The sequence below is a fragment of the Uloborus diversus genome, chromosome 1 (genome assembly GCF_026930045.1).
Source record: "Uloborus diversus isolate 005 chromosome 1, Udiv.v.3.1, whole genome shotgun sequence".
In the NCBI taxonomy this organism is placed as follows: domain Eukaryota; kingdom Metazoa; phylum Arthropoda; class Arachnida; order Araneae; family Uloboridae; genus Uloborus; species Uloborus diversus.
Window position 1 is genome coordinate 143,172,154 of NC_072731.1, and position 27,921 is coordinate 143,200,074.

The following is a 27,921-nucleotide window of genomic DNA, read 5'->3' on the forward strand; positions in this document are numbered from 1 at the left end:
GTTTGAGACAGTCGGAGCGAAAAGCATGTCAAGGTACGTTTAAGTAAGGCACAGTAAAACCGATTGTACAGGTGCTACGAATTTCAACGCGTAAACTTGCCCCGTCGCGTCGCCAAGTTTGGGTTTATTTTTAACGTGCAAAAAAACTTAATAACGTTTCAGTTCATACTCATACAATTCTCAAAAAAAAGATAAAATTCTGTTAATTTTTATATATTGTTTTTTCTTAGTAAGTATTATTTATTCACAACAAGCTTCAAAACGTTCCACACAACATAGCCTTATTTGAAGTATTATCCTTAATATTTTCACAGCCCTTTGAGTATTTTTTTCTTTCTATAAGCGAAAAATATGAAAAGTGCAGGATGTATGTATATTTAAAAAAATCCTCTCAGAACTTTTCAATATGTTTACCATTATGATGAACAGATAAAATGGATCCCTGCCAGGAAGAAACATCTTAAAATAAGAGAAAAATCAGCAGGAACAGTTACCTCCATCTTCTTCCTCTCTCTATAGAAACCCTTATAGGGTTATGGTCCTTTTATCTATTAGTTCTGACATTTTCAGATTTTCAATCCTTCTCAATATCATGCGTATATGTATTTGGGCCAGGAATGTAAGGTTATTACTGAGAGTAATATTGCTCAAAGTATTGGTTTAGCTTATTTTTTCTTCGAAATGTCAACAGTACTATAAAGTGAGATTATTTTATGGGATATGACAATTTAACTCCCGCTGAGAATTTCCGTTCGCCATATTTCATGGACAAGGTTTATATCAGAACAATTATTTTTAGTATACAATAACTTTTGTCGTTATACACCAGAAATTTACTAAAACATATCCAGCAATTAACTTGTTTATATATTATTTGAAAACTCCGAATGATTATTATTTCAAGTTTTTTTTTTTAAGTGAAATTTATCTTTGAAAGGTTCAGCTTTTTAGGGCTATTCAACGAAAAAGTAAACCCTTTATCCCGCACGTAACGGTTTATAAATTGCATTAAAACGTAATAATTTTAGCGGGTAATGACAAAATTTTTTGCTGAAAAAATCGCACGTGATGTTTGTAATTTGTTAAGCAAAAAGAATTGTTCATTAATGTTTCAAAGTATTTTTTTTTAAATGAAATATATGTTGCCTCAGGTGCGAGATAAAAGGACCGTTTTCTGTGGAATGGCTCTTTATCGTTTGGTTTGTTTAATTGTGTGGGTGTATGTTTAAATTTTTCGCGTTTTCAATGTGCTAAAAGCTGTTTTTTACTCAACATTAAATGCTGTTTTCCCAGAAATAAACAAACATCACATATGATTTTCTTTGCTTGGACTGTAAATTCTGTACCTCAGGTCCATACACTAGCGTAAGTCCAGAAATTGCGATTTTCAGTTTATTAATGCATTTTATGAGGAAAGCTATTCCGCATCGAGTCATATGAACGTAATTCTAAAAAAAAAATCATTTGTAATGGGGTCGTTTCTAAAATTTTAAAAGTATTTTTTCTGAAAGAGCATGCTTAAAAACATAGGATCTGACCATTTTTTAAATAATTTATTTAAGTTTAATGTTTTTAAAAAATTGCTTAAATCGGTGCGCTTTCATTGTTTACACTTCTGTCGTGTGACATCACAAATGATGAAATGCCATTCAATGTTGCCATTCACAGAACAAAATATTTAATTCGCATCTTTACTCATGTGTATTGGCAACGACATGGTTGATAGCAAGCGTAGAGCGCAATTTTAATTCGCTGCTTGATTATCATAACGTGGAATCGTAGTAGAAAGATGAGCCAAATTGCATCATTTGCGACGTCATAAAGACCACACCTTGTTTGAAAAATCGGACATTTTGAAAAAATAATTTAAAAAAACTGTTGGGGAAAATGAAAGTATTTTCTGGGTCAATGTATTTTTTTTTTTTTTTTTGCTCATTCTATCCATTTCAATGACTAAAAGTAGTAATTTTGTCTGAAGGAAACCACCCCATTATGTACCAGAGCGCGAAGAAACTGGGCATATTCAATTGTAAAAAAGATGTTCTAAACGGTAATTTCAACTATTTGGTATAGAAAGTAACTCGTTTTGAAGTTTTAAACTAAAAAGTAAAAAATAATAAAATAAACTATCAAGTTAAAGAAATTATGAAAAGTTACTGCTCTTAGTAACTTCCAACATGTTATCCACAGACCTTTTGCTTTCATAAGGAGTTTAACAATGGGTCTATTAATTGATTATGGATATTGAGTTTGAATATTTGAAAAGCACAAATTAAGAATTTATCTGAAAACGGTTGAATTAAGCTGACATTCTGATTGGAAAGACAATGATCAATAGTTGTCATGTCTGTGTTTCATTTCGATCGGAGATTTGAAATGTAATGCAAAAATGAAAACATCTGCTTTTGTTAATATGCATAAAATTATAATGTATGTGTATTTTAATGTGCATGTGTGCGTGTGTGTTTAAGTGTACGTGTGTGCTTGCGCGTGCACGCGTTCCTTAAATTATAGCTTATGGTTTTATTGAGAAAACAACAATGACAACAAGTATCTTTGTCAAAAATATATTGTGAGATCAAGTTTTTTACGAAAATATTTCTTTACTTCATCTCCGTAACTGTTAGGTCTTGCGTTTAAAAAATAAGAAGGGAGAGGATTTTTTCCCCGATGTCAATGCAATTATTCATTGATTCCACAAAATAAGCCATTTCCTATTATTTTATTCACTCTTAGTACCTCTGAACAAACTACGAAGAAGTAACCATGCTTAGAATTTTAACGAACAAAGTTATTTTCACCAACGAATCTTATTTCCTTCTCATCTTTAAACAGAATCTTGAACAAAATCTTCAAGATTTGAAAACTCCACACTCTCCGTCTTTTATTCCTTCTTAATGGTTAAGACTTCGTGAGTCATTGGGAGCCGCCGTGCACATTTTGGGAATCATTGTCTTACGGTATTTGCCACAAAATGAATCCAGTTAGTCCAAGAGCCCGTGAGTGCCAGACCTACGTCATAGTATAAAGGCTCAAAATTTTTCTACGTAATGATATCACAGCTGGTAAGAAAGGTTCGCTATTATTTAAGCTGAATCACGTTAGCTTTGGCAGAAAACAGGTAGCAGATTTGCGTTAAATTGCTGCAAAGGCTAAACGCCATAGATTCAATACATGTCACGTGCCCTGTTGGTCCCCATTCAAACATCTTCGATTTGGAGGACGTTCTAGAGAGGTGCAAACATGCCTTTGAAACTAACCTATGCACATACCTATGCACATTTTCAGCTTCCAAGACACAAATCATAAAGATCTAGGATACCTCAAAAATAAAAAAGGGGGTTCGAGAGGCTCCAAAATGACCTTAAATGGGGGAACCGTGTTATGGCAACTCGTTTCACAAGGCTGATCCGCCATTTTGGAGCCTTTTTTTCCGATTCTAGATACTCAGGATTTGGGTTTTGCAAACTTAAAATTTGTATAGATGAGTTTCAAAGGCATGCCTGCACCTCTGTTAAATTTCGTTCAGATCGGAGATGGTCGGGTGGACACGACGAAGTCACTCGACATGGAATGACTCGGATTTTGACGCAACTTTTGCTAACTGTTTCCTGCTAAAGCCAGCGTGACTCAGCTTAAGTAACAGCGAACCTTTCTTACCTGCGGTGATGTACTTACGCTGAAAAATTTTGGGCCTTTATACTATGACGTAGGTCTGGCGCTAACGGGCTCTTTCTCTAAGAATTTTAGATGCATTTGTTCCTGCAAATAGAGTTTACATTTCTTTGATACTTAAGGGCAATTCCTCGGTAACCGACGCATCAGTTGTTGCACAGAAACTCTTTCAAGACTCCAAGCATGTTAAATCCTTAAATGAAAAATAATCAAAACAGTTTTGTACTGCAATATGAATTAAGTGAAAATCCAACGTAAATAAAAACACAAAATCTCAAGAAAATACATCATTTAGCTATTTCAAAATTACAATTGAGCCCCCTTCATCAGTGCGAAAATCTGCACTGAAGTTGTTTGCACTGATGAAGAGGCTCCATTGTAAGATAAATAAATACCTTTGGGCTTAACAGTAAAGTAAGAACAAACAACGTCAAAAAAGCACAAATTGCATTTATCAGCAGACACGTGTTTTTGACGTCTGCAATTTGTGCTTTTTTGACGTTGTTTTTTTCTTACTTTAAGGCTCCATTGTAGCCTTAAACTAGCTATATGCTGTATTTTCTTGAAATATTGAACTTTATTTAAGTTGGTTTTCCACTTTATTCATATTAGATTCTTTTTTTATCGCATGAACTTTATGAAGAAGATGGACTGAACTTCTACTGTATGATGTAGTTAAATTTTGATCTCCAGCAACAGTATTAAAATAATTTTATTGATTAGTAACTCTTAAGACGTTACTGAGTCAAAAAAAAAATATTTCTGGAGATCTTCAAAATTTATTTCCATTTGTACATACAGTAAACCTTTGATGCATACAACGTTAGAAAGTGAATTTCAAAATCAAATTTGCCAATAGTTACGAGTTTAAAAGTGAGATTACTTGAAAACCCCCTTTTTTTAAATTGAAAAGGGTTAATTTGCTCCCCTTTAATGTCTAACAAATAGATGTTGATCAAATCGTGTGCTTTAAAATTTTGCTGTTCATTCTGTAACTAGAGAAAACAAAAAGCTTTTTTTATAAAGTCAAAAATCCTCTCTCGAAAGGCGAAGGTCCTCCCCGGGTGACACCCATCTGGTGGGTGACACCCCAAGTTTATTTCAGAATTTATAAAAAATATAAATGCATTAATTCCAAAAATTTTCCCCCAATACATCTTAGATTACATTACATATACAAATTTTAAACGTAAGTAGAGGACTATATTGCGGAGAGAAGCCTGCTGGAGAAAATTTTACACAAAATATGGCATGCATACAATGGCTTTTAATATACCTATGTTTCTTCTTCGCTCAATTTTGAATTTTAATTTTATTGGCTACATTAGATTTTACCTTAAATGAATATTTTAAGATAAACTGCAATTATTGAGTGCTGGCAACCAAGAAATCATATACTTATTTTATTTTATATTTTTTAATGATAGCTATAGTCTTTAAATTTAAAAAAAAAAACATATTTTATCGGATCTTTTGGATTCGTGCTTTGGCATCAACACTTATTTGAACTTACCGAAAGTTTAATATTATTATTTTTTAAATTTGTTTTAAAGTACTGTAAATGTTAGGCGACAAAAATGTTTGCTGACAGTTGCTATTAGTTTAAGAAAGTTATAACGCATTCAAACAAGCGAGTCGGCGGAAGTAACTATTACTTAAAGTGTAAGCTCCATAAATAAAGAAGTCAACTCGTTGCCAATGGCAGTTATTTGCTAATTAGTAGGTCGTTATGCATAAATCGAAACAATTTGTAGTACGTTTTTTTAAAAATTTAAGGTGAGTAAGTAAAAATTAGACAAAAAAAGAAGCCTAGAGTCGGTATGTTTTCCAACAACTCCGAGTCCAACTCCTTTAACCCGAAATCAGTCCGACTCCACAGCCCTGGGTATAATGCATGTAGCAAGAATCTAATATATATATATATATATATATATATATATATATATATATATATATATAGATAGATAGATAGATAGATAGATAGATAGATAGATAGATAGATAGATAGATAGATAGATAGATAGATAGATAGAGAGAGAGAGAGAGAGAGAGAGTTTTGTACGAAAAATGACGAGTCTATTAAAATAGAATTGGTTTAAAATATTTTTTCCAATTTATAATTGAAATATTAAATTGTTTTCGTTACATTTTTGCTTAATATTTCCTTATTCTAGAAAATGATATCTCGCTGTAAAATTTTATCAGTGTAAAAAAAATTTTTCCATACGAAAATGTCTGACATTGGCAAGGGGTGGGAAATTTCAAAATTAAATTTCCTCGTTTGGTGAAAATAGAAATGCTCCTATTTATTCTCCATGTATGCATTAGTATTTTTCCCATATTTCAAGCCATAATTAATTCCCATAATTTAATTACTAATTTCTTTGGGTTCTATGTTTCTGGCAGATTAGTTATTCATAACTATAAAAATTTTATGCACAAAAAAAAATTATACATTGAAATTCAAAGTTCAGAAACAATGCCACATGACTTAATGTACGAATACCTTATTCATAAATTTAGTATAAGATATTATTTATTTAAATTGCTTTAAAAAAAATCGTATCACAAACGACGATGACCTTTTTTTCATGTAAAATTTGTTTATTTCGTGTTTCTTTCATTTCACGAGTTATGAAATTCTTTTTGAATTCTTTTGTTGAAGCACTCAACGCAATTACGTTCTTCAATCAATTTCGGCTTTCAGGTATGCGTCGAAAAATAGGTAAACGGAAAAAGGAGTTTTTTCTACTTTTTCCAAAATGCGGGAATTCCATCAAATAAACACATTATGAAACTTTCATCTCAACACTTTTTTAAATCGTCACAAAGCGCTGCTATGCGTGATTTTGAAAGTGCGAAAAACGTACTGTTAACATTTTTGTGTTAAAACTGTTTTCCTATTAATCTAAAATAAAATTTAGAACAAAAAAAAGCTTTAGTTTAATGTCTTATCTTTTCCTTTGTTCTTTTCTTACAGTATTCACAGTCGTGGATAAAGAATGAAGTGAATTCGAAAAATCTGTGCAACAAAAAAAGAAAGACACAATTCTTTTGCAAAACACAGTGTGTGTACGGGAAGATTTCTTTCTGAGTCCCATTAATTACATACTGAAAGAATCCTCTAACAGAACAAATCATCGTCTATATGTGGAAAAACGAATAACGAAATGAGCAAACTCTGGCTTCATCAGCTGGCTGTCCTTCTATTCATATCTGCAGTGTTTGTACAGGTAAGTGTCTTACAATATGAAGTAAATAGAAATAAGGTGGACTCTTGACAAATATTTTCCTATCTTGATCTTGAATGCATGGCGCTCACATTTACTCTCTCCTTCTCTCTCGGTAGGAATGATAAGACTAGAAATAACTTTCATTTTATAGTATACAGGTACTAGCATGAAGGATAGAATTTTCGATAATATGCTATATGGTAGGATTTTCTTTATCGCAAAAAAGCCAATATCGGGTTTGAAGTCAAATTAAAATGCAATAATACGTTAACTGTGGGATTGTTTTTATGTGTAATGATATTCACATAATTCAATCAATTAGGGCTGATGTAATACGCTTCTAAATTAAAGGAAATGGTGGAAAATACTTTTAAAAAATTATAACAAAAGGGTAGTCCATTAATAATGTCACACTTTTTCCCAACATATTCACCCTCCTCAACCTATTTACCGCCTTGTGTCATGCTTCCCCTCGCCCCCTCCCTTCTTCCTTTAAGATGTCTTGCGATATTACATGAGCACGTTATTATTTTTTTAATGTTTTTTTTTTCAACTAAAATGTGCGATGTTACAGTTTTTGTTAACTCCTCCCTCCCCTTTGTCAAAATGTCACCCCCCCCCCCCGCCATTCTCCTGCTAAGTGTGCTATAATTTGCGGAGGGTCCATATGTGACTAACTTAAAATTGCAATTGTATTTTGCTTTAATTATATGGCTGAAAACATTTCACTGTTTAATGCTTAGACAACAGAGTACTACTTAGATGTAAAACGCATGTTCAGAATTATTTAAAATGCATTGATAAACTATTGCACTAACTGAATATGGAAATGCTGTTTATTTTATATTCTGTTGATAGTATTACGGTTAAATGAAATCGCTATGGTTTCAACAAGTTCACTTTCCTTATAAAAATGAGAGAATTTTGTGATATGCGGAAACGTTCGTGGTGTGATTAATTGAGACTTCTGTAATATACCTACCAATGAAACGATTGAGCTTTCACCACTAGAACGTGGATAAAATATTAGCTAAATTCGGCCATGCTGTGTTGTGGTTCAGTTTAGTGTTATTTTGAGTAAGTAAAGAGAAGTATATCGTTGCCACGAAAGCACATTATTAGTTTAAATGGTTTACTTTGTGTTATCTTTGCTACGCTGTAGAAGGAAAAAGAAGGGTGGAAAAACTTCACTGAAAATCGTTTTATGTTCGAAAGCAAGTCAGTGGACTACATTTCTAGTTTATACGTTTCCTGGTAATACTCAACTAGTGGTACCCGCACGGCTTTGCCCGTAATAGAAAAATTAAAAGGTCTTTTGGTTCGCCTGTATATTTACAAATAATGTGAGGTGACTTTTCTCGAGAATTGGCTTGTACTCATGTTACGGTTCCACGTTATGATAATTTCGTATCTCGCCAATTGGCTTGTGCCCATGTTACAGTTCCACGTTATGATAATTTCTTAATTTACTCCTCCATCTTATGATAATTTTACTTTTAAAATTGGAATAAAAAAAGAACCACATCGAATTTTCGAAAAATCGCACATTTTCGAAAATTCGAGGTGCACACCCTCATGCTACAAACCAACTTTGTGCCAAATTTCATGAAAATCGGCCGAACGGTCAAGGCGCTATGCGCGTCACAGAGATCCTGACAGACAGAGAGAGATTCGTACAGAGAGACTTTCAGCTTTATTATTAGTAAAGAAGATCTAAGATCAGATGGTTTACTGACTTTAAAGACCATATATAGTTTCCCATGAGAGAAACGTTTTCTAAGTTTGAACTGCACACTTGTAAAGATTATCCTGTGCTTTTTCAATAGTTATACTAAAAGCAAGGCGCATTGAAAACTTAAATTGATTTAACTCGAATACCGTATTCGTCGGAATGAATGCCATTCTTGAAAGAAGTATTTTTTATCCTTTAAGAGCCACTTTCAGAATTGTCCGTTTCAAAAAGACATTTTCTTGACTATCAATCGTGCACTCCATATGCTCCAAAACAACAAGCAACATAGCTATGGCCGATTGTTGTTTCGGAGCAATATAATTGGTACTAAAATTCTCAAATTCAGACACTGTTATTGCGTACGTGTCGACGATGTACATCTTGATCGTGTGAGGAAAAAATTGAATATTGCAATGGATCGTAGAAGCTATAAGTGCTAGCAGTTCTTTGTAGTTTCTCGTTTCCGAGCAACAAAATGATATCTTGACGATGAAATTTCACGCCAACCATTACAGTCACTTCCTCATTAATTGTTGGTGCATTATGTCGTGTAACATCAACACTTAATGCTTTTTCTTTCTTTTTTTTTTAAATCAGCACGATTGAATATTCTGTGATGGCATATTGAATGAGATCAATCGATCTTTGCATCATTTAGTTCAACGACTACACTATTCCTTCTAACTACAGTAGAGATTTGAGAGCGAGCATACTGTTTTGATCTCCCGAGATAAAGACTCAGAAAAAATTGTGGTCACTGTTGGAGAAAGAAAACAAAGAGTCAACTTTGTTCTTTCATCTGAAAATAGGAATTATAATTTAGTGGTTTTGAGGAGGTGTTTTAAATTTTGAGTGAATCCATTTTTAAAAAATCAGGTTTTCTATTTATTTATTTTTTTTTTAATGCTCAATTTGAGGTATCTACACTCTTCCTCTCACATAGCACATTCCCTTGGCTCAGGGCGTGTCCTTTGATTTTCAGTACAGTGCATTGCGGACAAACTTTTCAATTTTTCCTTTTTCAACGAATTTTCGCTATCATAATGTGAACGATTTTCACGATCATATTGTATTGAACATCTGGTACGCACGAAAAAGTAATTCGATGATAATGAAGCACGATCAGTCAGCTATTAAAATCTGCAGAAGTCTAGACTTTCCTAATTACGACACTAGATCTTCTTTCACGATCTGTGATAGTGCGACGAAAGAGGAGGCTTTTGTTCTCGGGCGAGGCATTACAGGGATATTTGGGAAGTTTGGATTTTGGACATTTTAAGCAGTATTCGTGTGCAGCTGCGCAGCGAGAAGAAGGGGTCCCCCCCCCAATCCTTAGAACCCTTGGTTTTAATATTTATTGCCAACTCTAATACGTATGCTGCTGTGGGCAGGTGAACGGAAATATCTGTAGAAGTGAGTTTTCGAGATATTTGAAGAAACGCGTTTTGGATTAACAATATGGAAATGGTGGAATTAAACCCAGTTTTTCAGTAGACTCCAAAAAGGCAAGTTTGTACATGAAAAGTACTGTACATTAGACGACAAAAATGCAAAAAAAGAAAAAAAAATGACTTACCTGCCCACGGCAATATAGTTTTTACATGTAATTAGCCAGAATGTGAGTTCTGACTGCGCTAGTGCTCGTGTTACTCTAACAGCAATATTAGCAATGACAAAATACATTAGCTCCTAATCTTTGGCGTCGAAAAACTCAACTAATTAGAAAATTCATCAAGAATACTGGGTGTTGAAATCTTCTTGATTCTCATGTTGCCAAACTGTGGTAAATTAAACCAAAACTGAGCAAGAAAATACATTATGAGAGAAACGCATTTGGTACTATTGTTTCCACGGCTACAGTTACATCATACGGGTTACATCACAACAGGAAAAACTAGCAAGAAAAGTTTCGCAACATAAATCAGAACTGAATTTCTTATTCTGCTGTGTTAAGCACAAAAGTCGTAACTGCATTTTTAACAAAAAATCAGTTATTGACATGCGGTGGTTGTTTATAACAGGGGCGTAGCTAAGGGGGGGGTTTTGGGGACAAAACCCCCCCCGAAAAGTTAGTCTCAAAAAAAAAAAAGAGAAAAAGAAGAGAGAAGAGAAAGGAAAAAAAAAGAAAAGGAAAAAATTCCAAGCGATTACACACACACACACACATATATATATATATATATATATATATATATATATATATATATATATATATATATATATATATATATATATATATATATATATATATATATATATATATATATAAGAAGTAACCCCCCCCGAAAGTCGGGTCTAGCTACGCCACTGGTTTATAACATACCTACATGCAATGTTTTATTGTTTTTTATTAACGGAACATATTTTTTTATAAAATCTTAAAAAGTCGAATATGAATCAAATATATATAGGCTTAAAAGTTTAAGTAAGCAGATTCTCATTTTTATCTAAGCTGCAGATGAGACTTATGTGTTCAGAGCGGCATTATTGTCTTTGACTACGGGCTAAATATTTACTCCAGTTCTCGCTTAACAGTAAACTAAAACACATACTGGTCCATTGGGAGAAATAATTGTTTTTATTTAGTTATCGCGAAAGCTTAGATATTTCGAGATGTAAAGTATACATGAGGGTTTTTTAATTCTTTTTACAAAAAATGAAGTATTGTATTCGCGAAAAAATTTTAAATCCAAAAACGGCCTTAATTTCTATTTTACTCACACCCAAATGAATGTTGAGTTTTTTTTTTTTTTTTTTTTTTTTTTTTTTTTGACTTGACTTGACACGTGGATATGCCTAGGAACGTACAGACACCCGAAATATCCATTTTGACGATCCCCGAGTTAATTACAACGGGTTTTCTCGTGACGTCCGTATGTACGTATGTATGTGCTTATGTGTGTTGTGTATATGTATATATGTGTGTATGTACATATGTGAGTATGTGCGTATGTATCACGCATAATTGAAAAACGGTGTGTCCTAGACGGTTGAAAGTTGGTACGTAGACTCCTAGTGTAGTCTAGTTGTGCACCTTTCCTTTTGCTTTCATTCAGATGTTCCTAAGGGGGTCTATTACACCTTTGGGGGGGGGGGAAATCATCGTTAATTTCAGTGCTAACTCAAGTGGTGTTATAATTTGTCAAACACTTGGCGGCATATCGCCAAGTTTTTGGCCGCCAAGTTTTGTCACAAACTTGGCGAAAAATGTGGCTATTTTTTTTTTTTTTTTTGATTTTTAAATTTGGTTTTTATTCGGCCAATGTTGGTGATATTTAAAGAGTTTTTTTTTTGCTTCGGTTCGCAAGAAACTAGGGGTTAAAATATTTAGTGTTTCCTTGCTTACTCCAAAGCGCTATTATCATTAAATTTGCGTTAAAGGAAGTCATGTGATGCACACATCAGCTGTTTTTTTACACAAAAGAGACGTTGTGGGAAAATGTCAAGTCAATGCTTCGGTTACTTTTCGACTTTTGTTTCCCCAAACACACCAACCCTAAACTTTTATACATAAGATGAACAAGTGACGTTAAGAGCAATGAATATGCTCCTTGAGGATTTATCGAGGAAGCTCAAAACTCCTTAAAACGACGCCTATCGACAATTAAATCAAAACTGTCTTTTAAATGACACTAAAAAATTCCAGCCTTGCAAGCATTAAATTTAAGCGACAAACTTCATGTGTTTAAGAGATATCCAAAAAGTGAAATTGCTGAGGTCATTATTTTAATTGTAGGATAACAGAATGGTTGAGGTGATTTCATTTGGTTATATTTTTTCCATGTCAACATTTTTATTGCTGACTTCATAGATGCGTGTATTATTCAAGAATTTTTTTAACTTTATTTTCAAATATCAATAAAACCATATATGCTTTTGTTTTCTTTTTATTTCTCTAAAACAGATTACAAAATCAAATGAGGGGGGAGCAGTGGGTTCCCACAAATTATATCAGTGAGGAAGGGGTTCCTGAAATTGAGACAGTCAAGGGGGAGGGAGGAGATGACAAGAAATGTGAATTCACACATTTTTCAAAACATGCTCATGAAATACAGCTTAACATGTGACAGAGGTAGAAGAGGAGGTAAGGTAAAGTTTGACAATTTGTGCCAGAGGGGGCAGTGCATTAAATTTGTTTGAAACAAGTGTGATATCATTCACACGCTCTGCCTCATACTTGTTTCGTGAAATTTAAGCAGTAGCCAAGTTTCGAATAAAAGAAAAATAACTTAAAAAATAATAATTTTTGTGCAGAGTTACTGCACCATGAATGTGAAGCACATTTTACTCATGCTTATTATACAAAAGGAGAAACAAGTAGTAATTTAAATAAATAAACCTTGTCGTACAAAGAAAATTTTGAAGACATCTTTTGCAATAGTTGCTTCACCCCTTACAAATACAAGTCCCGTGAGCTTCTTATCAGTCCCAAAATTCCGCGGGATTTAGACAGAAGCGGTATTAGAAACCCTAAGTTGGACACGTATACCAGACGTGGTACCACTTCAATTAATACTTTTGATTAATGAAACAAGAAATTCCGTCTAGAACTAAACGAGCTTATTTCCCCTATACCAATATCGACTTTCTAGTATCTGATCAAAATTCTCAAAATTAGCTAAAATCGCTAATTATTTTTTTAAATATTTCAAGCCGATTTCTAGAAATAAAATATGCCTCGCTCATCTAAAGAATTAGATGCCTAAAAAATAAATAAACGAACAAATAAAGTAGCAGCTCCTTTTAAACAAAGTAGCAAATAAATTTTATTCCAATAACAAAAAAATTTAACCGCTTTCAAAAAGAAAAAAAAAAAGAATTAAAATTAATAAGCTCCATTAAAATAAATACATCATACCAAGGAAAAAAAAATCGTTTGTTTTTCTCCTGTTGCCAAAAAAAAATTAAGGTATTTTCAAAAATAAATAAAAACAATAAAATGTCAACTAAAAAAAAATATTTTTCATTGTTAAAAAAAAAATCGTCTGCGCATATCCTTAAGTAGACACATAAAAGACTCTGAATTTCACCACCAAAAACTGAATATACGAATCAAAACTTTAGAGCGAAAATAAAAACAAACCATATTAACAATAATTATTTCACAGTAAAAACCATGACTGCGGAGTCGGAATCGGAGTCAATCTCATTTTGGGATAAAAGATTCAGATTCGGGAGCCGAAGGTATTTAATTCAAAGACTCGGAATTGGAATCGGTCGGTCCCTTAGAGTCCACAACTCTACCAATGTTTGCGGAGTCGAAGTTGGACTTATTTTGAGATAAAGGTGTCGGAGTCGAAAACTTCAAATTTCCAAGAGTCGGATTCTGTCATTTTTCCTCCGTGTATAAAGTTTTGGCAAAGCTACGGAGACAGAGTCGGAGTCGGGCAATCGGAGTTTTACTAATTTTCGTGTACAGGAATAGTAGGAGTCGGAGTCGACGGCCCCGAAATTACAGGAGTCGGAGTCAGTCATCAAGAGCTATTTCCAACAACATTTTTTTGGAGAAAATCCGCCCTTTAATTTCGGAAACTATACTGATTTTTAGTTTCTCCGTAGGGGCTAATGCTAAAGGATTTGAACTGTTTAAAATTGAACGGAAAATTGTTCAAATCTAAAAGATGTATGGGTTCTTCATCAAGAGCTTTTTTTCTAACGAAGTCTGTTTGAAGTAAATTCGCCTCTAAGTGTGAGATTTATTTCCCTTGAATTTCCCCGCAAGCGCTAATGTTAAGTTTTTTTTAAATGTTCAAAATTGATTGTTCAAACCAAAAAGTGAAATATAGGAATGAGGTGTCCTTGCCCAGATCTTTCGAACAAAAAAAAGTTTGATCGAATCGGACAATTCATTAAAAAGTTATTAGAGGAAGACATACAGACAGACTGACAGACATTTTCCCCCATCTCAATACCATACTTTCCAAATTTAAATTTTTCGATATTTGTTTAATTATTTCATTTATTTTTGATTTTTTTTTTATTGTTTTTCGCGATATCTTTAAAATGCATTAAGCCTTCTTTCTTGCTTTTTTCTTCTTTTTCTGACTTTTACTGTAGGATAGTAGTATTGAAAGTAGGATAAAAAGCGATATGTAGTAAGCAAGATAAAAGTAAAAGCTGAAACCTGTAAAAATTTGCATTTAAAAGTAAATAATAGTAACTTCTCTCTAAATGTTTATCATTAAATATGATCTTACCACAACTCGAATTTAGTAGGTTAAGTTTTTTCTACGAACCATTTCCTTCTTCTGAAAGGACTTTTATTGTATTCCACACGATTATTCCTAAATGAAGCTAACTTTGTCTTATGAATAAAAAACAAGTAAGAAAAAGAATATGTAGTTTAATCAATTGATCAATAAAAAAAAAGTATGCGAGAAATCAAAACGAGTAAAACGCTAAATAAAATGAAAAAAAATGCATTTACGTACAGAAATAAATAAAATGTAGCTTTTAAGACTAATCTAATTAGTTAAGTTCTTTCTATTAGATATTTTTTCTCTTCTTCTGAAAGGTCACCTTCCGCCTATTTTATTTCACGGGAGCTTTAATGATTATAACTCTTAACGCCATATTTCAAATAAAGAAGCTAGTAGGAGAGATAAAATAAATTTAATGATTATGAACCATTTTTTGTGCAGTTCATTGAAATGAACAGGATACTAAATTAATAAGACGTTGTAGCTCTATTTACATAAAAAAATAATTCCAAGAATGAATATAAATAAATAAAATTGGTTTTTAAAAATGTATGTGTTATTCATTTTCAAAGTCACGTTCTGCTTTTCAGTGCACTTTAAAACGGAAGTGCAGAAAGAAGGATTTGTTGTCCTTTAAAAAAAAAGAAAACCTTTACTTTCCTCTAACTAAATGCAGCGATAAGTGCCGCAACAACTTTAGCTAAAAAATCGAAATTCGAAAGTTTTGGGAACTTTAAAAGCTGTAGAGATTTGCTGTTTACTTTGAAAACTAGACATAGTGTTCCATAAAAAGGATCTTCTTTGTTAGAAAATGCAATACCTTATAGTAGTGAATATTCATCTTAACAAAAAAAAAAGTTAAATAGCCGGATATAATATCTATGAAAAATCAATAGCATTACTCTACTGACGTTATCAAACGCACACTATTACACACTGGTGTAAGAAATTAAGAGAATTTTACGATTTGGTCAATTATCTCCAGAACTACTGGACCGATTTTAATGAAATTTGGCATGTACATACATTGAGACAATACGAAACAAATAACCATCTAAAATTTGAAATACACAAGCATGATCATAAATAACACCCGTTAGAGTCGGATGGTATGAAACAGCAATTGCAAAATTGAAAAAAAGGGGGGGTTAGTAGGGGGTACGATCCCCTCGAACAACATATAGGCCTCGCAGTGTGACTCCATACTTGAAATAAAGCAGTTCATAGGATCCTTAAGCAATTATTTACACTCGTTCCACAACGCCGTTCTCAGGCTACTTAGGTCCCCGGAAGGATGTTGCGAGTTGCTATTGCCCTCCTGAGAGCGTTCTAGACATGTTCTACAGGATTGGAGTCTAGAGATCTGCTTGGTCAATCCATCGAGGGAATATCCTCCCCTTCCAGAAATTCGTCGACCAGAAGAGCTCTATGTGGTCTTGTGTTAACATCCATTAGAACTAACTCGGGGCTAACAGCCCTCCTCATGACGGGATCTTAGGGCTCCCAGACCACACCCCTATGTCTCGCAACTGTCACAGAGACTCTCTCAAAGACATGGAGGGGTGTGCGGCCATCCAACATGATGTCAGCTCAGACCGTCAAACCACCACCGCCAAAATGGTCGATTTCGCGGATATTGGAAGGCAAATAGAGAGTCCCGTTTTCAGCTTAAATGACTATTCTTGTCCTGCTACCTACACTCCAATATCGGCGAAATCGACCATTATGGCGGTGGTGGTTTGATGGTCAGGGCAGGCATCATGTTGGATGACCGCACACCCCTCCATGGCTTTGAGAGAGGCTCTGTGACAGTTGTGAGACACAGGGATGTGGTCTTGGAGCCCTAAGGAAGCGTCTTGAGGAGCGCTGTTAGCCCCGAGTTAATTTTAATAGATGTTAACACAAGACCACATACAGCTCTTCTGGTCGACGAATTTCTGGAAGGGGAGGATATTCACTAGATGGATTGGCCAAGCAGATCTCTAGACTCCAGTCCTGTAGAACATGTCTAGAACGCTCTCAGGAGGGCAATAGCAACTCGCAACATCCCTCCGGGGACCCAAGTAGCCTGAGAACGGCGTTGTGGAGCGAGTGGAAATAATTGCTTAAGGATCCCATGAACTGCTTTATTTCAAGTATGGAGTCACACTGCGAGGCCTATATGTCTGTTAGAAGGGACGGTACCCCTACTAACCCCGTTTTTTTTTTTTTTTTTTTTCAATTTTGCAATTGCTGTTTCATACCATCTGACTCTAACGTGTGTTATTTATGATCACGCTTGTGTATTTTTAATTTTAGATGGTTATTTGTTTTGTATTATTTCAATGTATGTACATACCAAATTTCTTTAAAATCGGTCTAGTAGTTCTGGAGATAATTGACCAAATCTGAAAATTCTCTTAATTTCTTACACCAGTGTATTTACATTACTGATGTTTTAAAACGATTGAAAATTTAGCCTTAGCAACATGTTTTACATTTTTTTGAAAATTGATAAATTCAAATCATAGTGGTATCCTCAGTTTGCTAAGTTCAAGTTTGCTGATTCTAGAATAGTTCTGGTATTTCGAATGGCCTAAAAAGAATTTCAACAGCTGAAGTCACAGTAACTATCCTGCTTTAACAAGTACACATAGGACCCGTATACAGAGGGTGGCCAAATTATTATACTCAATCAAACTTTTCTGTAAATTTCTTGTTTTTATTAATGTTACGTAGTTTTATTATTTGAGCACATTTTACAGTTTATTTAAAAAAAAAAACTTTATTCTGGCAAAAGGTTAGTATCTGCAGAAATTAGTTTTTGAGATATTTAATGAAGAATGTTTGAGATTCCATGCTAACAATAGAGAAATGTTTTTCAGTGCTTTATTTTCAGTAGAATCCAAATAAAAAAGCTGGTACAACAAAGCTGACGTTCAGTAGTTGACAAAAATGCAAGAAAAATAAAAATGTAAAATTTGCAGATACTGCCTTTCAACTTTCCACGGCAGTATATGGAACTAGAGGAGTAAAATATCAAAAAATTTGGACAACAATATAAAACCTTTAAGAAAATAACAAAATGGTTAAAAACCATATGTTTTCTGATTTGACCTGTCGCTTTTTATCATTTCAAAGAAACATCCACATAGATATCTACCGATTGAATATATACACTTGTCTTTTCATTAATTCTCCATCCCTATTTCTGCTCTCATTAATATATTTATACTTTGCCTTTCAGTAACTATAACAATCTCATTTCTTTCTAAACCCTTTCATCATCAATAATCAATTCAAATCACCTATTTGTATTTAATGTAGCTGTAGAAGCTGTGTTTTGCGCGACTTCAACATTAGTTTTACACTTTCAAACGGATTTTTCCTAAACTTTCGTGACAGAAGTTCCAGAGATTCATTTTAGCTTTTTGTCATTACTTCTACGAATTCCAGTTGTTACGAAACTATGTTTCGATTTTAGAACCAACATTTCTAAATTTTTTTCGACATATGTTGAGAAACTTCATATATAATGCATTGTAACATAACACATTTCTCAAGTTTAATTGAATTGCAAGACCCTTTGAGGATATAGTAAGGAATATTTATTAACTATTTGAAAGCACGGAAATTTTCTTTTTGTTCAAAATTTCAGACCAAGGATCTCTCAAATTCGTATGGTAAACGTTTTATATAATTTATTCTTTATTAAAAACTATTTCTTTTCCTCTTTTCCGTATTATCCACTAGTATGCATGTACAATATACATTATAATGTGGTGTTTGAGACCCATCCCATAGCGAAATTATAACATGCATGAAAATTACTACGTGTTTATAAAAACAACTTTCGAATGAACGCAAAACGGAGAATTCAAAAATCACCATAATGACCTTCACTACTTCAGACTGAAAAGAGAAAAGAATCACATCAAATGAAGCAGTGAGGAGGCTCCAAAAATAGAAAAAAACGAAAAAATGGTCAGTTTTTCAAAAATTCAAAAATTTTGAAATCAATATCTCGGAAACTATTATAACTACTACAAAAATAAAGCTTCTTAAAGATAGTTTTACTTTCTTTAATTTCTCAAATAGCAATCAAGTTAATAAATTTTGAGCTATAAGACGAAAACTGAAAAAAGACACCTAATATAATATAAAATCCTAGGTGGCGTTGCGATTTCCTCCCCCTACCACCGGGGACTTTTAGTATGTTCATCAGGAGCCCTCCCTGTACGTGTGTGCCAATTTGCAAAACTACATGTTTTTTTGTTTTTTTTAAACCGTTCATTGACTAGACTATTCGTGACATCTGCTTTTGGTGGCTGATTGGTAATTGACGGCGGACTTAGACGGCGATATCTTGCCAAAATTGGCACCAAGATAGCCTCATGAAGTTAAAATATACTGCTACGCGCAACCATTTCTGAATTTTTTGTGGTTTGAAAAAATAGCAAAATGTCAGATTCATGCAGCTGTGATTGGCTTTCATTGTGAATATGAGACTTTTTTTTTTTTGACCCATCATGCGCTGCAGTATGAAGAACATACTTCCTTATCAATTTTAATCAGGCAGGTGCAGGGGCGCGCCTGCCCTGGCAAAGTCTGCACTGGGAGGTCACTGGGACCTCCCAAAAATTACTTTCATTGACTACTTTTGTCGGATGGCTCGGCAAAATTTAGAGTTTCGCACCGCAAAATTATCATTATTCGGCGATATTTGGAGTTCTATTAGGCGAAATTATCAGCATTCGATGAAACGTGGAGTTCCATTCGGCAAATTCAGAATTTCCGCCCTCCCAAAAATTTAAGATTGGGGCGCCCCTGTTTCTAGTTAGATGATAACTTTAGAACATTCATTTAAGTTTATTTTCATAGAAACCACGTATGAAACACTGTTTTTGCAATGCATTTAAAATCAAAACATTTCAACAACCCTTTTTTTTTCAGGCCAAACTTCACATTGGTGTGCCAGAAGGCACTTCAAGCAATGATAATACGGAGGGAGGAAATTCCATTATACTAATTCAACAAATACGAGCTTACTGGAGATGCTACGAGAAGGTGAAAACTAGACCGGCATCGAATGCAGCAGGAGATCATAATGACGGTAAGATGCCGATATTTTGGTGCACATTTCAATTGTAGTGTTACTTTTTAGTTTTTTTTTTAACTTGAAATGGAAGAAAGAAATTGTTAGAAGTGTAAAATATCTTGCATAGAATACACGTGTTTCGGGGATTACATAGAACGCTTTTACTTAATGCAAAATATTCTTACCCTTAGATTGTGGCTATTCTTGAAAAGTAAACGGATTTTATAACTTGTTCCAAAATTTCTACAAAAAAATATATCTTTGCATTAAAAGCTATTTTTCAGTAATGAAGTGATGTAATAAAATTAAGTGTAGCTAAAAATTATTCTCTCAACTATGCATCGTAGAGTAATTGTTTTTCGCAATGGAATTTCTTTTTGCTCTTCTTTCTCCCCTTCTGGTTCTTTATATCCTTTTTGGTTCTTCTACCGCGTATGAGGGGTTCATAATAGCGTCCTTTGGGAACCATTTTCATATCTTATTAACTAAAATTAAACACTAGACGTTGGCTTGCTTCAAACAAAACTCCTCATCATCCCGTTTTGGGACAGTAGTCTTTGCTTTTATCTCACTACTTAAATTTATTTCCGCACTTTAAGGAAACTTAATTTTTCTAAAACTAAAACAATGCCGGGTTCAAAAAGCAGCTCTATAAACACAACAGCGCGTTCAACATTATAATAAACAGTTTTTAAAGCATAAAAGAAGTACGAAAGGCGAAGAAATATTTTGAGTCTGCGTTCAACAAATACTTTCCTGCTAAAATCCACAGGAAGCCCTGACCAAAATGTAATATCTAGCAAAAGTAAATATTCATATACATATCCATAGTAAACCTCGTCGTAGTTTCATATCGATGTGATTTCGAATTGAACCCTAGAGGAAGTAAAGTATCGCTGTGGGCAAGTAACTGAAAATATTTTTTTCTTCCTTGGATAGGTATAGTTATTTGTGAATCTTGCAGAATTACACTTGATCCTTCATTCCGTAGATTATGTTCGGTAGTTTGACAAGCGATCATCTAAATCAGGTGTGTCCACCTTTTTTTTTTTATACCCGAGGGTCGCATCTTGGAATAAGATGACTCTCGCGGACCAGATCGCACACCAAGTTTAAATATATTTGATTCTCCCACATATAACGTGGAAAAGCATTTAGAAGGAAGTAAAATTACAAACCAAATTTTATTGTCATCATTACTTTATGCTTATTTTATCAATATCAAGTTTTTATATGTCTTTTAGAAATCAATTTCTGGCCATTTGGCTCCACATTTGCAGCAATCATTCTAAAAACCAAAAGAATTATGAGTTGTTTTGGAAGCTTCCATATTATAGTTTCCATTTCGCAGTAGTAAACAGAACAACGGACCAGTTCTAGACTAGAATTTCCGAATTGTAGCCACTGGCGATCAGTGTCACAAAGCACGGTAGCCATTTTTTTTTAATAAAGTATAACCAGAGCGCAAAAAGTAAATGACTTATTCACTGTTTGTAATACAAACAAGGGGGATTAGTATACTCTACGAAAACAACAAACAAAATTTCAATAGATTTTTTTTTAACATAAAGATATAAACATTGCGACAAAAAATAATATTTTTCAAATTTTCAGTATGGCAGAGATGGGATTGGAAGCGTATTTTTTGTTGCGCGATATTACTTTTAACAAATAAACAAAAACATAATCGCCACATCTGGCGAATAGGACTTGATATTTTGGCAGCCATTTTCAATGAAACTGAAACTGGTGACCGCTAATCTAAATCTTTACCACATGGATCAGCTTCACAGACCACATATGAGGTAGTGAGAAGCAAAGGGATGCAAGTGACAAAATTAAAAATTTGGAGAAAACCAGTACAAATGGTAGGTGAACCTCTCATCTGTCTTAGGGCAAGAGATTGTACTAGTAGTCCTGGTAGCTGCTGTACAGCTCCCAGATCATTTAAATTTTTAAATGAGTCTCAAACAAGACTTGTGGTAAAATTATAATGTGCACTTTAAGGGGCAAAGAGAGACTTATTTAAAAGAAGGAAAAATAGAGTTTAAATAGATTTGCAAGAAAGGACGTAAATCAGAAAAGAGAAACAGGAAAAACAATCTCTAATTGTGCTCGCTTGAAACCAGCGTAAATTTGGTAAAGTCGGATGTTTGATAATAATCTGTGCGTGAGATGAGAGAGTCAAACAAAAAGATTCAGTCTTGCTAACTTTTTTCATACGATGACGTATAAATTCATGGTTTTATTCAGAAATACAGCGTTTCAATCGATTGCTTTTTCGTTGCTTCGTATCGTTAAATGCACAGCGGATTTTGATTGCAAAAGTGCGCCGGATATCATATCAGTCACGGAAAACTCAATTTAGTTAATCCAAATATAAAACTGTTTTTAAGCAGTCTGTTCTTTTAAGAAAGACTGTCCATCAATGTATGTGAATTCTTTTTTGCTTTCGTCCCAAGCCCATCGTTTCCGCACTTCCCATGAGGCAATGGTAATGTGCCTAACCTTGACTAGACTATATTAAGCCTATTAATGAAAGATCGTGTGAAAACGTTGAAAAATCCGTATTATCGATTCTATTAGCAATGAAAATATGATAAATTAATGGTGGAATAGAAGCTCTAGGAATCTATTTAAAACTGAAGTATTCAATCGCTTTTACAGTATTTTGAAATTTTGAAACATTTAAGTCCTCTACTAACGTTTTTTCATAAAAATTAAATTATCTGGATTTAGATTCATTGTTGTTCCAAGAGGCTACAATTTTTTCTGCGGTTAGGACTATTCTTCTACTAAGATAATAACAAGAGTGAACCACAATCCTTTGAATAAAATCTTCTACTCAGCATAAAAAGATTTATTGCATTTACTTTGCTCAAAATTCTAACCTTTAAAGCTTGCGTCTTTAAAAATATCCATAAATAAAAGCAGTAAAGGAAAGAGAGAAATAACCTATACTTAATATCATGGCAGTACGTTAGCTTTCTTCTCATAAACTGCAACTGTAAACCTTTCGGCATTTCGAATGTTATGTAAAGTTTCATGTAGTCTCCGCGTAATGCTCCGATCGAAATGTAAAAGGGCTTCATAAATATCGTCTCGGGGCATATGGATCATTTGAAAGTTTAAAGAGGTCGTTGTTTACATACATATAATCTTTCTCTGTTCTGTATATTCGAATGCACAGATTGTTCTTTTTTTTGAGGTTTTGTGTCAAACGACGTATAGAAAAGGAAGATAAATGCTTTCTTTTTATCTGAATCATTGTATATTTTTCCAGTAAAAAGCTTTCTGCGTATTAAAATTCCGCGTTCTTCGAAGAAGAACGCAGAATTGTAATACATATTAACAAATTCTAAAAGCTAAAGGGAATGCAGATGGAATTAAAAAGTGCGCATGTTTCTCAGCTTTATTTATTCATTCATTTATTTTTGACAAAAATACATAAATGGGGGTCCTAGAATTTTTTTAATGTAATTAAAACCTATGAGAAATAACTGAAATTCATACTAATTAATAAGCCATTTTAGCAATTTTCGCTCCCGCTAATATACGTCATTATGGTATAAGTTTTTCTTCTTTTTTATTTTGGAATACAAAATCCGATGCATCATGCACCAAAGAAAATATAAACTAAGTGCTTATCAAGCACTTGAGTGCCTTCCGCCTTGTCTAGTGGTCAGAGAAGTCTGAATGTGCATGGTGAGATCCTGGGCTCCAATCCTGGTTCGGTTCTATATGTTCTCTCTCTCTCTCTCCTGGCCTTGTCATTTCTTTGTGTGAATGTATTGTTATGCTGTGAATGGTTTCCCACCCTATAAAACGGGTCCTTATATGGTCAATCCATGTGTAATCATACAGGCCATGTTGCTCACTATTTTTGATTTAAAAAATTTTTTGCCTGTTAGTTAACTATTATATTGAGAGTCTGAAACGGAGGTTTAAAAATTTTTAAACCTTCAGAATTTTTTTTTTTTTTTTTTTTTTTTTTGGCAACCACTTTTCAGTAGCAGCGGAGTCGACTTTTCATGAAAACAGTCCTTTACAAAAACTGATAGAACTTTTTTATTAATAAATGTATCAAAATAATTTAAAAACCATTAGATTGAGCGGGAAGTGACCTAAATTTCCGATAAGTTTTACCAAATTCGTGTAACATTGACTTAAAAATATGATTTTCTGCGTGAAATTTCATATTTTTAGCATAAAAATATTAGTAGAAGGAAGTAAGACTCACTCTTACTTTTTCCCCTTGAAGATATATCTTATAGAACTATTCTCAGAAGCAGTATGACATGTCTGAAGCAAGTCCTTTTTTTTTATATAGTTAGTCAAACTTGCCATCTTAGAGAAAAAATGCTAAATTTAAGATTCAATATCCGAAAAGGGACTGAACGAAAATCAATGAAAATTTAACTGTATAACCTTTATATAGCAGTTAACATGTGGTAAAAAGTTTATATTTGATCCTTTAATAGTTTTAGAAATATGGAGCCTCGAAGTTGACTTAAAAATCACATTTATTTTCATGCCAAGAAATCACCATAATGCAATATTTATTCTACTCATTATATCAGTTGCTGTTTTGTAGTATAAACTATCTTTTGCACTTAATGTATGATATTTAAATTCACTTACTTACAAATTTTACTCTGCATTAATATCAATGAAATTTTACTTTTAAATTTTTCATAGCCTTATTGTGGCCATTCTTTTTCAACAAGCTCTGATTTCCCCATGATTGAATGAATACGAAACATTAGGGTGTCCGGCATTTCCCACACTGTCACTGATACTGTTAGTGCTTAATAAGTGTTAAATTCATTGTCATCATCACTATCATTTTTTACGTTTTCTTCTTCAAGTTTTTGAACAAATAATTTTGTGGCACTTTTGGGACAGAGTGATTTGCCTGGAGTTAAATCAACAGGCAGATTTGTAGGCTTTGACATGTGTTGCAAAACAACTGTCTATTTCATTGGATATTCTATGTTTAAGCAACTTCTGATCATCTTCTAACAATTCAGTAACTTCCTTAGTCACTCTTTAGTAATCTTTTATATGACATTGCTCACCATTGAGAACACTCACATAACAGTTCATATTGGACAATCACACTGTATGTAAAACATATCTAAATTGAAATTAACACATAAATTAACCTTTTACAAAAATATCTAATGAATTTCCGTAGTAAAAAGCAAACTAAGTGTATAAGTAAAAACATGCTAATGCATTTAATCATTACTAGTAAGATGTGCATTATTTAAAGCTACAGTTTATAACATGATATAATCATTCACTGGCTAATTAAAAATAAACAAAACTGGATTGTGAATTGTGATAAATGTATGATCTGATTCTGGAGACGTAATTTTCGTAGCATTATTCTGTTGTTTATTTGTTATGTTCTCAAAATAAGTATTTGTTATTCCTTCATAAATCGTAACTGTCATTGTTGCACATTCCGTTTTATGAATTTGAGAACACGTTTTTCGTTCTTTTGATAGCAATGAGTTAGAAATCTATCATGTTTTAATTTGCTCATTCCATATATTATTTATCTTCTTATTAAGAGAGCTCAGTTCACGTAGTCTACCTGCTTTACTAAAAATTAAGGTTTTGTACATTAATGAGAATTATTTTAGCTTTGTGTTACATTGTAATCTTCAATATGAACTCTAGTGCGATCGTAAGATTATCAAAGAGTATGTTTATGAAATTGATAAGTATGCATTTGTACTCTGATCATTAAAAGTAAACAATATAGAGCAAAAATACTTGTTTCATTCTTCTAAAAAATTTAGGTTTACAAGTTTAGACATGTTTTATGCACTGTCTTACTATCAGAACACAGGAATTAGTTTGAAAATTTGTTCTCATGTACGTAGCAGTTGATACTTGTAAACTATATTATGAGATATTTTAATTATTTGTTTTTATGAGGGGAAAGTAAATTTAAATATCCTACATTATGTGTAAAAAGGTTAGTTTACACCAAAAAACAGCATTTGATATAATGAGTAGAATTAATTTTGCATTACATGATAATTTCTTGGTGTGAAAATAAATGTGATTTTTAAGTCAACTTCGAGGCTCCATATTTCTAAAACTATTAAGGGATCAAATATAAAATGTTTGCCACATGTTTAGTGCTATATGAAGGTTATACAGTTAAATTTTCTTAGATTTTCGTTTATTCCCTTTTCGGATATTGAATCTTAAATTTAGCATTTTTTCTCTAAGACCTCAAGTTTGACTAACTATATAAAAAAAATGGACTTGCTTCAGACGTTTCATACTGCTTCTGAGAATAGTTCTATAAAATATCTATTTAAGAGGGAAAAAGTAAGAGTGAGTCTTACTTCCTTCTACTAATATTTTTATGCTAAAAATGTAAAATTTCACACGAAAAATTTTAGTTTTAAGTCAAGAAAAATAACTATCAAAGAAATTTAGGCCATTTTCTTCTCTATCTAAAGGTGTTTAAATAATTTTAATACATTCATAAACAAAAAAGTTGTAAGAGTTTTTGTTAAGTGCTTTTTTCATGAAAAGTCGACTCCGCAGCTACTGAAGAGTCGTTGCCAAAAAAAAATTCTGAAGGTTCAAAACTTTTTAAACTACCGTTTCAGACTCCCAGTATAACAGTTAAATAATAGGCAAAAACATTTAAAAATCAAAAATAGTGAGCAACATTTTTTTTTCTTTTCCATTATGATTTCACATGGATTGACCCTATAGCAAGTTTTTACAGTGAAAGTCGGACTTCACACACAATTACGCTACAGTTGGAAAAGTGAAGCAGCGCACTTTAAATTGCCAGCCTAGCTGACACAATACAACAACGAGGAATAAATTATTTTCAAACAGATCATTCTTCAGTCTCACTGAAGAGTGTATAATTATATAAAGAAATTGTGTTTTTTACTTATAATATCAACCAACAAAGCATGTCTTACAAAGCCAATAAACAAAGCTCAAAACTAAACAAAAATGAAAAACAATCTGCCAATTAATAAAGTTAAGTCATTAAAAAAATAAAATAATCCACTAAAGATAAACACGGGCCATTAACAAACATGAAATTTTCCTTAAAATGTCAAATAATCCGCTATATAATTTATTTCGATTCATTAAAAACAAAAAAGGTTCCTTGTAATAAACGTCTTGCTAGTTTGGAAATTATTTTGCCCTTTACACTACCAAAATATTACATAGACCATTCTGTCAATAATAGTTTTATCCGACGCATTGTACTAGGGTGTCCTACTTAAAAGCCTTTTTAATTGTACATATTTACTAAAACTATATTACTCATTCATCGACATTTCTATGTCCGAACTCAAAGAAAGCGCTAAGTACATTAATATCCACTCATGGCAGCTGCGATGCAATTCTTCGCGCCTTACATTTCTTTTGTCAATAAAAGAACAAAGGAAGACACTTATGGTTCTCAAACTGATTGAAGTTTCGTGTTAAGCACTTAATTATTGAATAACACGATGCTTTGTGATTAGTGAAGACTTTTCATCTGTTTAATCCGTTTAAGTGCTGTGTCTTGTCTCAGCTTTTATTTGCAATTGTCTTGTTAAACTGTTTCCCTCTAGATTAAAAAGAGTAATAGCAAATGTACTTTGCCTTGAAAGCAGGTTTAGATTGCACTTTATTGGGCAAAAAAAAATATTTTAATGGACAAGTTCGTTAAAACTTATTAACTACGATTTACTACTGTTTTTTAAATAATAAATTTTCGAAATGAGATTCAAAAGATTTAATTTTTCTATAGTTTGGTACCATTAAAGCTGCGTAAAGTGAAATAAACTGTTCGAAAATTTGGATTAATGTTGTTTTTGGGGGAAGAAATAGAGTTGAAACTTTAACTGAAATTATACGAGTTTCAGCTAACTTCGAACTTTTTCTTAAAAGTAGTTTTTTTTTTTTGTTAAATTAAACACCCTAATTCCTTTCCTCTCAAATCATTTTGTGAGATATCTTTAT

General features: G+C 33.0%; 1 protein-coding gene across 1 annotated transcript in view; it reads left to right on the top strand.

Moving 5' to 3' along the window:
• The first annotated feature begins 6,780 nt into the window (after window positions 1-6,780).
• LOC129232569 (calcitonin gene-related peptide type 1 receptor-like) overlaps window positions 6,781-27,921 on the top strand; it is a 124,428-nt gene continuing 103,287 nt past the window's right edge. The window contains exons 1-2 of the mRNA XM_054866705.1: window positions 6,781-6,908; window positions 19,773-19,932. Coding sequence (XP_054722680.1) covers window positions 6,846-6,908; window positions 19,773-19,932 — 223 coding nt within the window. The 5' untranslated portion in view covers window positions 6,781-6,845. The remainder of the gene's footprint in view (window positions 6,909-19,772; window positions 19,933-27,921) is intronic.